This window comes from Odocoileus virginianus, chromosome 8 (genome assembly GCF_023699985.2).
Source record: "Odocoileus virginianus isolate 20LAN1187 ecotype Illinois chromosome 8, Ovbor_1.2, whole genome shotgun sequence".
NCBI classification, from domain to species: domain Eukaryota; kingdom Metazoa; phylum Chordata; class Mammalia; order Artiodactyla; family Cervidae; genus Odocoileus; species Odocoileus virginianus.
This window is the reverse complement of record NC_069681.1, coordinates 55,371,603-55,386,891: the sequence shown is the minus strand read 5'-3', so window position 1 is coordinate 55,386,891 and position 15,289 is coordinate 55,371,603. Positions and strand designations below refer to the sequence as shown.

Here is a 15,289-nt window from a genome sequence, read left to right as displayed (position 1 = left end):
AAGAACAGATACCTTAGTTAATGGTTTTATGCTTTTCTAAATATGGGAAGATGTAAGAATCAGGTTAAAAAAAAATCTTTCTCATGAAACTATCTAACTCTCTGAGGGCCAGTTCTATCAGTTTTCCCAGAGCACAAAGTGCCTTGCCCTGATCTTCACCCTGAATTCCTTTTAGGGTGTATCATAGATCAGCAACTTCAGTGGCTAATAAAATGATTCTTGTAGAACTGGATGGTGGGCAACATTATTTTCCAGTCCCTTCCCTTTCAGTCTTCATTTCAACCAAGGTTGAGAGGCATTTCAGGACCAGTTTGTCCCCAGGTGCTAGGAATGCTCATCCCCAGGTCAGGAGAGGATTTCTTTAATAGCCCACTCAGTGTGCTATTACTGAACAAGGCCCTTGGGGTTTCCCATGTGGCTCAGCTGGTAGAGAATTCGCCTGCAATGCAGGTGTCCCCCATTCGATTCCTGGGTCAGGAAGATCCCCTGGAGAAGGGCATGGCAACCGACTCCAGTATTCTTGCCTGGAGAATCCCCTTGTACAGAGGAGCCTGGCAGGCTACAGTCCATGGAGTTGCAAAGAGTCAGACACGACTAAGCAACTAAACACAGCACAGTGCAACCTTAGCCAAAAGCTTCTGAACTGACTGTTTTATCAGAGTGTCCTGGTCAGGGACATGGTGTCCTCTTGGCTGCTTCTTCCCATATCTTGAGTTACACTATTACCATCATTCATCTTACAGAACTGTATATTTGGTCAATCATTTCAAGTCACATATGCATTCATTTCATCTGAGCTTCAGTCACACTTCTGGTAATGCCAGAAACAATAATCTTATAAAAGCGGTAGAAGAGTAACATAACTAGTAACATCACGAAGTCTTACCTAAGTATTTAAGCTAAGAACTTTCAGTAGGTGTGACTTAGAATCTCCCCCGGTCCTCTGAGCTGTCTGTTCTGCACTAATACGTATCTTTAAGACAAACAGTGGTCTTGTACATGAAATTCACTAAAGATACCTGCATGGACGAGGCCAGTGGTGAGTCTTGTGACCCCCTTACAGGACTGAGAAAGTAATAACACTCTCTAAGGAGTTACAACATGCCTGATGCCAGAAGAAAAATTGATCTTTGTGGTTAAGCTGGGATTTCTGCCACTGGGGAGGTCTCATTAACACATAATGCGGTTGTACAGTACACACTGGTCGGGAAGGGAGGAGGTCTAAATGGGCAGAGAAAAAATTTATGTTCAAGTTATTCTTGTCTTGCCTTAAACTATGGATTTTTATTTCATCATAAGTGAGAAAGGAAAATTACCTCAGACTGTAAAAATCTGCTCTGCCATTCAGTAGCCTGGAACAAAAGGCTGGTAAAACCAGTTGCAAAATTAACACAAAACAATATGTGTGCATACTCAGCGGTGTCCAACTCTTTGTGACTCCATAGACTGTAGCCCACCAGGCTATTCAGTCCATGGAATTTCCCAGGCAAGACTACTGGAGTGGGTTGCCACTTCCTCCTTCAGAGGATCTTCCCCACCCAGGGATCAAACTCTTGTGTATCTTACATTGGCAAGTGGATTCTTTACCACTGAGCCTCTTGGGAAGCCCAGAACATAATACAATATTTCTCCCCAGACACAGTAGAGCTGTAAAGTGTCGTCACCACCTCCTGCTTTCTGACTCACTGAGAAAATTTGTTCTCTAAAATTAAAGACTTAAGAGAGTTTTGGCTGTTGAAATTATATCAGTAAGAATGAAACATCCCACCTTTGTCTGAAGTTTCTCAGTCCCTTGACACAGAGAAGCAGCTTCTATTTACAACCTTTATAACCCAGGTGTAGAGCTCCCAATCAGGGGCTTCTAGACACAAAAATTCCATCCCTATTTTACCTTCACATTTTCCAAGGAAATAGGACCTTGGGTCCACTTAGTTGTCTAGACTGCACATTGACTCTCTGTTGACACACAGCCTTGCTTTGAGCCTACCAAAATACTGCTCACTTAGAATTCACCTAAAGGCCACACTACCCCCAGAATCCTATAACTCTGTATTTCCTTTATTTGGGGAGATGCCATGAAGTTCCTCTATGTACAATCTCCCACAATGCAATGATTAATAAATCTGATTTAATAGACTACAGTACTATTCCACTATTTTGGTCTTATGCTAACGGGAAATCCCAAGGAAAACCAGTTGAATTAAAATTCAGTCTATCTTTTGGGTTCCCAAAGTTTAAAAACCTCAAACTAGAGAGAAGTAACCAGTATGACGCAGGATGAGGCTACAACAATCTGGAAGTATCCTGGAAGCATCCCAGGGTATTGGAGTCATAGCTAAAAAGAACAGAAGGCAGAACCAAAGCAGAGCAGATGGGAGCTACCAAGAGGCTGAGTTAAGGTTGATAGGAGGAAATGCTTTCTCATCACCAGAGCTCCCTGACCTTGGAATGAAGAGACCGCACCTCCAAGAAGGGAGATTCCCCACCACCTACCAAGGTCAACCTGAAGCTTGTTCATTGCAGCCCTGGGAAATCCTGAGCAGGATGGCAAGTTCCTCTGGTGTCTGGTCTCTAACGCTATAATGTTACTTCCGAGAACTGCTTCTTTTAGCTTTAAGTTCAAGTGAAGGCCCATGCAGAATGCTACAAGTGCCCTTCAAATCCAACAGCACACATCCGCTTGCAGGGCTTGGATGAATTCCCTCTCATCTTGGCCAGGACTTCGGAGTACCCAGTTTAGCCTTGATGATTTTGAACTGGGCGGTGGTAATTGGAGGAAGGTTAGCTTTGGCTACCTAAATGCTTGTGAAAGTGTTAGCCACTCAGTTGTGTTCCACTCTTTGGAACCCCATAGACTGTTAGCCAGCTAGGATTCTTTGTCCCCGGAATTCTCCAGGCAAGAATACAGGAATGGGAAGCCATTCCCTTCTCCAGGGGATCCTCCTGACCCAGGGATCCAACCAGGGACTCCCGCCTTGCAGGCAGATTCTTTACTGTTTGAGCCACCAGGGGAGCTTAAGTGAGTGTTAAAACGAAGCCCTGCCAGAACTTCCCCAGAGCCCCCAGCCTGCTACAGCGAGTGGGCAAAGGCGCGCGTGCGCGCGCGCGCGCGTGTGTGTGTGTGTGTGTGTGTGTGTGTGTGTGTGTGTGAGGGGGGGGGTCAACAGTTCTCATCAACCCCCACGAGTCCTGGGAGGCGTGGGGAAACCAGTGACCCCATCCCCACCCCATGAGTCACGGTGGTCACTCAGACCATTACAGTTCCCACATAACTTATAAACACTATGATGGATCACTCCTGTTGGAGGGGAAGGGAAGGGGCTGGAAAGCCCGGTCTCAGTTCTGCAGGCCACCCTCTTGTAAAATGTGACTCTAAGTGCCATGTCTTTAATGTCCTATTAATAGACATAAGCCAACCTCTGTGTATGACAACAGGGCCGGCCATGTACGAGGGCAGTGGAAGGGCAGTTGATCGCCAGAAGAAGGGGAGTTGATCCCATTGCTTTCCTGAGATGGCTGAAGGGTCAAGGAAGACACAGTAATGTGGACTCTTCTCTCCAACCGAAGTGGCAGAGCTACCCAGGAGGAACCCGCCTGGGAGCTGGGTGGGGCTGGACTGTGTCACAGCGCTTAGTGGCGGCGATAGCCCCGGTTGTGTGCTGTCGGGGTGGCCACTGGCATCGCCGGTTCGGCCGGGTGAGGATCAGTCACCGCGCCATCACCGGCTTCCTCACCGCACTCACCTCCCCCACATACTCTCCTTCACTCAGATGTCTGTTGTCACCGAGTCTGGGCCCTGAGGGATGGGGCAAAGTGCGGCGCTCCCGGGTGGCAGTGGTAAAGAACCCACCGGCCAATGCAGGACACACAAGAGTTCGATGCCTGGGTTGGGAAGATCCCCTGGTGAACGGAGTGGCAACCCACTCCAGTATTCTTGCCTGGAGAATCCCATGGACAGAGGAGCCAGGCGGACTATGGTCCATGAGGTCAAAGAGTCAGTCACACACACACAAAACCCAAAGGAGCACAAAGCTGGCTTTTCTGTGCTTTTGCTTTTCGTGGTAGTTGCTGGGAGCAGACGCTCCCAAGGAGCGGAGCCGTGAGGCCAGCAGAACTCGGCATTGCGAGTCAGTCAGAGAAAAAGGGTTCCTGTTTGGGCTGCTGGGGGAGCTGGACCGGAGTGCCTTCCGGGTCGCTCAAGTCCGGAAGCGGCCCCGCGCAGGGCGCCAGGCAGGAGCAGAGCCTCGGCGGCTCCGACACCCTGCGCTTGGTTCCCCGGCGCTCGAGGAGGCGGCGGGAGCCCAGTGGACCGAGCCCTCAGCCCCGGCGCGCCGGGCAGGGGGCGGGGCCGCGGGTGGACCGCCGCCCGGGTCTCGGGTTCTGCGCATGCTCCGCTCGCCGGCTCTCGTAGGTTTCGGGGCTGGGGAGGCGCCACCCGCAGCGGCAGCCGTCACATGGCGCAGGCGGGGAGCGCCGGTCCGGGGGCCTGGGGACGGCGGGGCGCGGGCGCAGGTGCGGGCCCGGAGCGCGCGCCTTGGCGCTGGGCCCCCGCGCTGCTCTGGCTGGCAGCGGCGACGGCGACGGTGGCGGGCGACCCCTCCCGGCGCCAGTGGCCGGTGCCTTACAAGTGAGTGCGCGGGCGCGGCGGGGCTAGGCGGGCGCGCGCGTGGCCGAGGTTCTCCGTCCAAAGTGCGTGTGCGGCTGGGCTGGGAAGTTGTGCCGTGGTCGCGTGATCGTGCGGGAGAGGCTCCCAGAGACCCTGAAGGCGCGGCGAGGGGCGAAGTGGAGAGCTCCGGGGGCGGTGTTTGTTGCACGATGCCCTGGGGTCTTTCTTCCTCCCGGGACCCTTGAGCCGGTTCCAAGGTGACTGTCCCGAATGGGGGGGGTGGGGAGGGTGGAAAGGGACTAATGTTATTTCGTCGCGTCGTTTTCGGATACAAATCGCTGACAATTTGAATAGTTTGAGACTTAATAATGTATTTTCTACCGTGTCAGGTCCAGTCATTAGTTATCTTGAGTGCATAACATTTGCACGCCCAGTTACCAGTTAACCTAGCTCTTTTGGGACTTCCCGTTTTTAAGCACTCAAAGTTGGGTGTCTAGGGAATCCCCTCGCCACGTCCCGTCCCCCTGCCTCCTGGGTGAGTGGCCTCATCTGTTCACAGTCTTCAGCCAAAAGGTAGAACTCTGGTCTTATGCTGTGTGGATGCGGAGATGAAGGAAGCGTGTTTGAGCCTTTGAACTAGAACAGTATTTACGTAGCCTAATTATCAGAGGTGGCTAAGCAGAGAAAAGGAAGATAAAGTGTCAACATCAAGCAGGGGAAAAACCAGCAGCTTTCGAAAATGCACACCTCTTTCGGATGACAAAATAGCGAGTTGGCAGGCAGGATAACCTCCTGGTCGCGAGCGAGTTCTAAGCTCTGACCGAAGCAGATCGAGTCAGGCCCCATCATCACTAGCTGTGTGATCTTGGGGAAGTCGCTCAGTATCTCTGTGCCCGCATATCCTGAGTCAGAAAGTGGGAATAGTAGTTACTTCAGGTTTTATTGTGGTGGTTAAATCTAGTAAAGGCCGGCCAGCATTTCAGATTGGATACAATATTAGTGTTTTCTGCTCACTGAATGGCTTCCTGGGCCTTCTTGTTTTTCTTGATATACATGAAGAGAGAAGTTTGAAGCTGGTTTTCTTGAAAATATTAATGTTCCCAAAAAAGTAAAAATTTAATATTCAGTAAAACAAAGAAGAGATTGAAATCCAAAACTACTTGATTTACATTTCTTTAAGAGTTTGAAATGTTAAGCACATGCCTTCATCTAACCCCCTTAGTAAAATTTTAACTTTATTATGTTCACACTTAAATTATACTTTTGAAGTTACCATTGACCTAAATTTGATTTTGCTGTAGGCAGGTTTTGAAACCTATGTATAGTTAACTATTCATTTTTAAATCAGGTAAGCACCTATAAAACAGGTAAAATTTTAGGTGAGTTAATATTTTTGTCTAAATCAATATTTAAGCTTTTTAAATTAGACATTTTTGTTGATGTGTTAGGATTGTGAAATAATAGATCTGGGGACTTCCCTGGCAGTCCAGTGGCTAAGACTTCACCTTCCAAAGCAGGGGTGTGGGTTTGATCCCTGGTCAGGGAGCTAAGATCCCGCATGCCTCACAGCCAGCAAACAAAACATAAAACTGAAGCAATATTGTAACAAATTCAATAGACTTAAAAAAATAAATGATCCACATTAAAAAAAAATCTTAGAAAACAAAACACAGTAGGTCTGGCTAGGGCCTCAGAGATCTAGGATTCTTGAAGGACAGATGAAGTGAAGTGAAAGTAGCTCAGTATGTTGCATACAGTGAAAGTTGCTCAGTCATGTCTGACTCTTTGCGACCCCATGGACTATACAGTCCATGGAATTCTCAAGCAAGAATACTGGAGGGGGTAGCTGTTCCCTTCTCCAGGGGATCTTCCCAACCCAGGGATTGAACCCGGGTCTCCCGCATTGCAGGTTGATTCTTTACCAGCTGAGCCACAACGGAAGCCCAAGAATACTGGAGTGGGTAGCCTGTCCCTTCTCCAGTGGATCATCCTGACCCAGGACTCCAACCAGGGTCTCCTGCATTGCAGCCGGATTCTTTACCAACTGAGCTATCGGGGAAGCCCATAAAGGGCAGAAAGCAGCTTGTTTCTCCCTTTCCTCTCTCTCTCTGGTGCTAGATACGAAAGGTGTGTAGTGAGCACCTGCTGATCTCAATTCGCTGATCTCACTCCCGCTGCTACTGCCATGGCCTTCTCAGGCCCCTTCTTGATGCATTACTGCCATGACTTCCTCACTGACCTCAGCCTTCATTTGTCTTCCCACCCCTCCCTCTTCTAACAAAATGAGGTTTATTTTGGAGCAAATTCAGTTTTATCACACCTGCTACTTCAGATCCTGTAAGCCTCTTCCTGGGCTCAACCCTCCCCAGTTGTGTGACTCTGCAGGGGGGGGATCTTCAGTGTCCAGGCATACCTAGTTGAATTACACTTCTCAGATACTGTGTTTTCTACAAACTGAAGATTTGTGACAACCTTGTGATTTCTTTTTTTTAGCAATAATGTATTTTTTAATTAAGGTATGTACGTTGTTTTTTGTAGACATAAAACTGTTAACCTGCTTAATAGACCACAGTATAATGTAAACATGGTTTTTATATGCACTGGACTGGGAAACTAAAAAATTCCAGTGACATAGCGTTATTTAATGTACTGTGGTGGTCTGGAAGCGAACCCACAGCATCTCCGAGGTGCACCTGCATTAGCTCAGAAGGACAGTCCCTGCCTCCTCATGCACTCACTCCTGCCGCCTCAAATCTTGAATTCCAGTCCTAACTACGCAGCGGCTCAGCGGTAAAGAATCCGCCTGCCGCTCAGGAGCCGCAGGAGAGATGGGTTTGATCCCTGGGTCAGGAAGATCCCCTGGAGGAGGGCGTGGCCACCTACTCCAGTGTTCTTGCCTGGAGAATCCCATGGACAGAGGAGCCTGGCGGGCTACAGTCCATGGGGTCACATGGTCGGATGCAACTGATCAGCACACAGTAGCACATACCCTGCTGCCTTTTATCACTTGTTTAATGTCTTGCCAGCTGCTACCTCTCCTTGAGTAGAGGAATAACATTTTCTGTTTCGTTTCCCTCCTTCCTAGTGTAACAGTAGATCCTCAATAAATATTGAAGGAATTCCCCCCCACTGACTGTGCGTTCAGTTGTGTCCAACTCTTTGCAACCCCATGGACTGTAGCCCGCCAGGCTCCTCTGTACATGAGATTTCCCAGGCAAGAATATCAGAGCAGGTTGCCATTTCCTCCTCTAGGGGGTCTTCCTGACCCAAGGATCGAACCTGCATTTCCTGCATTTGTTTCCCTCCTTCCTACCATAATATATTCCTAGTATAATATAATACTCAATAAATATTGAAGGAAATGTTGGCAGATTCTTAATAGAAAATATGTTCTATTTAATAATGATAATCTTTGAATAATGTTAACATATGGAATGTTTGGGAAGTTAAATATCATTGAAAACTACTCTTTTATTCAAGAAATGTCTGTCTACTAAATAAGATGTAGAGCTATAAACATTTCAGATATGGTCCCTGTCTTCAGAATTCTCACAGTGGAAGCAGGGAACTGGGAAGCAGGCATTTATCAGTGCTTTTAATGTATCATTTGCTATTAAAGACTCATTGGAGTTTGTTCATAGGATAACAAATGTATATTTATACACTATGGGCAGAATTTTGGATATTTTTTCTAAAAATGTTACAGTGAAATTAAGATCTAGATTCTAAGATGTGTGAGAACCAAATTCCTCTTGGAATTTAAGTTGATGATTTTTTTTTTTTCTTCATTAGACGCTTCTCCTTCCGTCCGGAACCAGATCCTTATTGTCAAGCTAAATATACTTTCTGTCCCACGGGTTCCCCCATCCCTGTGATGAAGGATGACGATGTCATTGAAGTCTTTCGATTACAAGCCCCAGTGTGGGAATTTAAGTACGGAGACCTCCTGGGACACTTGGTAAGGCTGCATCTTGATATTGTAACTAGCTAATTAAGTGATTTGACTAAGTGGATTTGAGGGAATAATCACTATTCAAAGGACTGGTTTTAGATTATGTTCCTTGGTGTTCCTCTTCAGTTCAGTTCAGTCACTCAGTTGTGTCCGACTTTTTGACCCTGTGGGCTGCAGCACGCTAGGCTTCCCTGTTCATCACCAACTCCAGGAGCTTGCTCAAATTCATGTCCATCCATTTGGTGATGATGCCGTCCAACCATCTCATCCTCTGTTGTCCCCTTCTCCTCCTGCCTTCAATCTTTCCCAGCATCAGGGTCTTTTCCAATGAGTCAGTTCTTCGCATCTGACCTAAGTTCCTCTTTGCAAATGTAAAATGAACAATCCAGAAAACACCAGGTTTTATGATGCTGACAGTAATCAGTGCAGTTACTTTAATCCCTTTTGGTATTCTGAACCCAAACCCAGTTCCTGTACCCGGATCCTAGAAAGAAGGAAAGGAGGAGGCCCAGAGCAGGGGATAGGGCAGGTGGGAACCACTTCCTGTTCAGTCCCCGTTGTGCACACTTTTCCTGGGTTAGCTCACCATCTGAGCTTCTCGTCACCTGAGAGGTACACAGAGTTCCTGAGTCTGTGGCACGGAGATTTCTCTTACTCATTCTAAGCTGTAAGGAGATTCTGAACACGGCCGCATAGCATGCAGCCTTCCTGAGATGAGCCGCAGTGGATGGGTGAGGGCTGGGAGTTTAGGAGCCATGAAGTGGACGTGAGAATAGCAATAGCGAAGGGAAACAGTTATTCTACTCTGTATGCACTTCTGGTATTGCATTTTCTCCTGTCTGGCTCCTGAACCAGTGGTTACTTCCCAAATGCTTTTATACATATATGACCTTTACACAGAAAATTATGCACGATGCCATTGGATTCAGGAGTACTTTAACGGAGAAGAACTACACAATGGAATGGTATGAACTCTTCCAACTTGGAAACTGCACGTTTCCCCATCTCCGACCTGAAATGAACGCCCCTTTCTGGTGTAATCAAGGAGCTGCCTGCTTTTTTGAAGGGATCGATGATAGTCACTGGAAGGAAAATGGGACGTTAGTTCTAGTAGCAACCATATCAGGTAAGTTTCCAAAATATAGCAGGATTAGATGACTGAATCAGTGTCCCAGTGACAGAAATGACTTTCATTGAGGCGTCTCAGTAATGTTCTGCTCTTTAGAGGTCAGTTTATAAAATACTCTTCCTGAACTAACCTTTGACCCAAACTGTTATTCATGCAGATCTTCACCTTATCATATCTATAGATTATCTTCTCTATTTTCATCATAAAAATAAATGATAAGAAACTTTGTATGGTTAAATTGGACTTTCTAAAAAAAAAATAATAGACTTAAATCTCTGTTTCAGAGGTGACCACTAGTTTGTTCTCTGAATCTATGGGTCTGTTTCTGTTTTGTTTTGTTTATTGTTTGGATTCTACATACCATATGAAGTCATACGGTAATTTGCCTTTCTCTGTCTGACATACTCAATAAACATAGTACCCTCTTGGTCCATCCATGTTGTCACAAATGGCAAGATTTCATTCTTTTTTATGGCTGAATCATATTCCATTGTATGTGTATGCCACATTTTCCTTAATCATTCATCCCTTGATGGAAACTTGTGTGATTTCCTTGTGTTGACTATTGTAAATAATGTTGCAGTAAATTTAGGGGTGCTTATATCTTTTCAAGTTAGTGTTTTCTTTTCATTTGGGTAAGTACCCAGGAGTGGAATTGCTGGATCATATGGTGGTGGTTTTTAATTTTTTGAGGAACCTCTATACTGTTTTCCACAGAGGCTGCACCAGTTTAGATTCCCATCTACAGTGCATGAGGCTTTCCTTTTCTCCACATCCTCACCAATACTTGTTGTTTGATGTCTGTTTTAATGATTCTGACAGGTGAGAGGTAACATCTCATTGTGGTTCTGGTTTGCAGAACTGGTGTCTTTTAAATGTAATCTGGGACTCTTTAATTATGTATCGTACGGTTTTCTTTTTTTCCTATTTTCTAATTGATGTGCCCCAAACCACCCCAATCATATAAAATTCCATCTCTCTTTTAACAGTGCTCGGTATGATAAATGACTCCCCTTCTTTCATTCCAGGCCAGCTCACATCTCTCCTTTTTCCGTATTCACCTACCTCATTATCTGCAAAATCTTCCTTCTGACATCACAGTATGACCATATGGACAAGTGATCATTGTTTATTCTGTAGAAGAGTCTGTAGTATGCTAGCACTTAAATCTTTTGTTATCCATCTGCCTTGTGATTAATCCTGTTTGTTGACCTGTTTTCATGTTACCAAAGAGTGTTTTGAAGCATTCTTATCTCTTCATCACAAGCAGTGGCCTTTCAGAGTTGGAGAACATTAAGAACGGTATCCTTGGTTCTAAGAAAAGAGGATTTATATTATTCTACAAGTTTAATTCCATAAAGTTGATAAAAGCAGCCACTCTGTTTATCCTGTAGGACTTGAATAGTATTGATTTTATGGACTCAAGCTGGAGTAACCTAAGAAAGAGTCACAAACAGTGACAAAGTGAAATGTTGGGGTCATGCTGTTTTAGTCTCCGTTGAGGTTGTAACCATGCAGAGTATAGTATTTTGATAACATTTGGAGAGATCCCTCTGGTCTGGTACAAGGTGGTAGGAGAGAGTGTTAGCCATCCTGGAGTCTATATAATCCATGAATTTGGTCAAAACTATTTCCAGTTTAGTTGATTCATTGGAAGAATCTGTGTGGTGGGTAGAAAGATTGTAAGCAGACTCCCAGTAGTCGCATGTACAGGCAGAAAGGGGAGATACTAGATATTCAAGGTGGATGGGGTATGGGCTTCCTTCTCAAGGAGCAGTTCCTTGGACAGCAAATTCATATCCTATGCATACTTTGTTTTACATAAAAAAGCTTCATGTTTCACCCTCCTAAGTTCTTCGTACACTGTCTTGGCCCCATTCACTCATTCCTTCTCCACAATTTTTCCCTTGCTTCTTTTTATTCTTTTGCCTGTGAATCCAAGATTTGTTGAGCCAAGCAGAAAACGAGGGCTTCAGCATGTATGTAATTTAGCTTTTGACTGTAGCTTAAATGGTTATAGAATTTGTATTTTTTTATACACCTGTTATGTCTAATGTTTATAGTTCAGAAGTATCTTGTGCTTTGAAAAATGAAACAAAAAAATTGGCTGAGCATGGATTTCTGTTATAAGATGCAGGTTTGGAAATTCAGAAACTGTTATTTATTCAAGTACTTATGGCCTGAGTCTCGTTAGAACATTTTACTTAAAACTAACATGATCAGCTTTAATTATGTTCACATAATTTTTGTTTTGTTTGTTTTTAACTAGGAGACATGTTTAACAAAATGGCAAAGTGGGTAAAACAGGACAATGAAACAGGGATTTATTATGAGACATGGACTGTCCAAGCCAGCCCAGAAAAGGGGGCAGAGAAATGGTTTGAATCCTACGATTGTTCCAAATTTGTGTTAAGGACCTATGAGAAATTGGCTGAACTTGGAGCAGACTTCAAGAAGATAGAAACCAACTATACAAGGATATTTCTTTACAGTGGAGAACCTACTTATCTGGGAAATGAAACATCTGTTTTTGGGCCAACAGGAAACAAGACTCTTGCTTTAGCCATAAAAAGATTTTATTACCCTTTCAAACCACATTTGTCAACTAAAGAATTTCTGTTGAGTCTCTTGCAAATTTTTGATGCAGTGGTTATACACAGAGAGTTCTATTTGTTTTATAATTTTGAATATTGGTTTTTACCTATGAAATCCCCTTTTATTAAAATAACATATGAAGAAATCCCTTTACCTAACAGAAAAAACAGAACACTCTCTGGTTTATAAAACCTTAATTCTACTGCCTTTCTTTCTACCAGCACATCAGTTTTTCAGGGAGTGGTTTTACAAATGTGGGATTTCTTAGGCTTTTCTTCCTTGGGGCAGAAAGCTAACATACTCATGGGCAGCATTGCTTGCATAATGGTACCTCAGGAAATTTTTTGAAAAGCTGTAAACTCTTACCGTGTTGGCCAAAGTGAACCGATGAGGTAATCTGGATTTCAATCTCCAAGCCTTCATTCATATGGAGAATTATATCATGTCAGATATATAGGATCTTTGGACTCAATGTTACATTGTGGTTATGGTGTGCCAAGGCTTAAATTAAAATACCCTTGGTGACATTCTCATGGTGGGAGCTACTTTCTCAAGGTATGATGGTTACGCACTTTCTCATTTAATGGACTTTATATAGCCTTTTTAACTTCAGGAACCAGGTCTTGCAGTTTGATTTTGTTGTATTCACTTAACCTTAAAGCGTAATTTGGACACCATAGCTGGAGTGGTTGTGTGTCCAGATGCAGTAAAATCAGTGGTAAAGAGCACAGGTCTCCAGCTAACATTTCAGAACTAGCCAGTAACCAGCAATTTGTGATTTAAGCAACTTAACATTTCCTAAATCAGTTTCCTCATCTCTAAAGCAATTCATCTGTCAGGACTGTTGTAAAGATTGAAGCCATGTGTCGTTTGGCCTAGCGAGGTCACAGTAAGTGGTTAACTGTAATGACTAATCAAAGAAACTGCCATCCTTGATCTTGTCTCATGTGGTTTACATGCCAGTCTCTCCTGATTTTGTAATAACCACTTAGACTTTGAACTGGCAGCTTAGCGCTCTGCACGTCTTCAAACATACAGGTCACGGGAGCACCTGACTGCACGTTATGTCTGGGTGAACAGGCACCCTCTTAACTCCTTCACTGCCTCACAGCCCTTCCGCCACACACGAAAGCTGCAGCAACAGAAGGAAGTACACTTCCCAGAGAGGGCAGCTTTTTGTCAGGGATCACCAAGTAGCTGTGCTTCTCTTAGGGCCATCGAACAAGGTGTCAGGGTCCTCAAAGTGTTTGATGATCAACTGAACACCTTATTTCTATTCATGGGAAAAAATACTAGTCAGTAAAATGATGCAGAGATCAGAGGAAACAGTCTGGATTTAATATTTAAATATACCAATCCTATTCTGTTTCTGCCCACATTTGAGTACTTCCTAAGAGGTTAGCACATTGAGTTTTTATAAAAAGCCTAAGCATAGGTAGTTTACATGATTCAAATGAGGAAACGGACCTTTCCACAGCTACCCAGCTAGTGGTAACGGAGCCTCATTTTGAATCAGGTTCTGCTGACCGAACGGGATGCACTGTCCAGCGAGGCTTTTCAGCGCTACTCAAAGTGTGGTCCTCAGACCGATGCCTGGACCAAATGTGCCTAGCCCCGTATGTTACTGGTCTGCGAGGAGGTACTCTGAAAGCAACTTGTTGGACTAATTTTGTTTCTGTTGAATCTTAATAATAAAAAAAAAATGGGGCTTGTACTCTGCTTTTATTTCACTTGCCTAGAAATTCATACGTTGACTTCAAAACTAGCTCTGAAACACAGTCTGAAAACAAAAACCCAGGCCTTTAGCACAAGTAGCACCATCATGCTGATGCCTGCTGCAGAGAGGGCATCTTACCCATGTGCACACACAGAACTGCTCTCACTGCCTCCCTTCAGCCGACTCATGTTAATAGCATAAAATGTTCCTCATTACTTTTGCTTCTAACCTGCTGGATGTCTTCACAGTATAAGAAAACTTGGATTCTGCACTATCACCATCTAGTGGCTAAAAGCAGGCAGTGTCAGCTTCTACAGACACCTCAGGAAAACTGTTCTGGACTTCCAGAACTGCACTGGGGTTAACAAGCAGGACTCCTGTGCCAGGTTTGCGGTAACTGTAAAACACAGGACTTTGCTGCAAAGACAAATGAGCACATCCATACCTGGGACTTGAATGCAAGATTCTAACAGTTACATTGCTTCCCTGGTGGCTCAGATGGTAAAGGATCTGCCAGCAATGCAGGAGACCCAGGTTCAGCCCCTGGGTTGGGGAAGACGCCCTGGAGAAGGAAATAGCAACCCATTCCAGTATTCTTGCCTGGAGAATTCCATGGACAGGGAAGCCTGGCAGGCTGCATTACAGTCCATGGGGTCTCAAAGAGTCAGACACAACTGAGCAACTAACAAAGCATTCACAGTTTTCTCTGTTCCTAAGAATACCAAGTGAAGAAATGCTATGAAAGTGACATAGACTCAGATGACTGTAACAGTGTACAGCATTCATGTGAGTACTGCTGAAGAATTAATCAAACCTGCCAACCATACTTAGAAGGTGAAGGCTTTGAAGTAGAGATGACTCAGGAACAAGCTTTTAAAATAAATGATCATTGGGAAACCAAAACACAAGCCAGGCAGGAATTTCCCAATTAAATTTTGCTGTCATTTGAGCTACTATATAATTTACGTGTGATTTCTGTTTTTCTGTTAAGTTATAAATGTATAAAATTTTGTCTATGAAAACCCATTTAGTTGCAGTTTGAATTATATTACAGCTTTAGAATAAGTATATCCTCACTCATTGATTCTGGCTCCATATTAGGTCAGTATACCCACAAAGTGTCATCATTTATAGCTAAAGGAGAATAGTCAAAAGGTGAAAATAACTCTTACACTTTAAATATTTGGGACTTAAAGAAACAGCAGCATTCTCAAACCTCACACATACTTTTCCCTATTCACAGAAAATGAGTTGGCCAAAGTTTGTTTCCAGCATCTTCCTCATATTTAC

General features: G+C 44.4%; 1 protein-coding gene across 1 annotated transcript; it reads left to right on the top strand.

Annotated features, from left to right (window-relative positions):
* The first annotated feature begins 4,425 nt into the window (after positions 1 to 4,425).
* Positions 4,426 to 15,025, top strand: CLN5 (CLN5 intracellular trafficking protein). The gene is made up of 4 exons (XM_020916753.2): positions 4,426 to 4,627; positions 8,399 to 8,564; positions 9,459 to 9,684; positions 11,957 to 15,025. The coding sequence occupies exons 1-4, from the start codon at positions 4,455 to 4,457 to the stop codon at positions 12,469 to 12,471; spliced, it is 1,080 nt and encodes a 359-aa protein (XP_020772412.2). The 5' UTR covers positions 4,426 to 4,454; the 3' UTR covers positions 12,472 to 15,025.
* Positions 15,026 to 15,289: the final 264 nt, after the last annotated feature.

Bases quoted from the DNA above. Each gene is read 5' to 3' on its own strand.
- CLN5 (XM_020916753.2), top strand. From the start codon at position 4,455: ATGGCGCAGGCGGGGAGCGCCGGTCCGGGGGCCTGGGGACGGCGGGGC. The intron at 4,628-8,398 runs GTGAGTGCGCGG...TTTCTTCATTAG, and splicing joins CAGTGGCCGGTGCCTTACAA to ACGCTTCTCCTTCCGTCCGG. The intron at 9,685-11,956 runs GTAAGTTTCCAA...GTTTTTAACTAG, and splicing joins TCTAGTAGCAACCATATCAG to GAGACATGTTTAACAAAATG.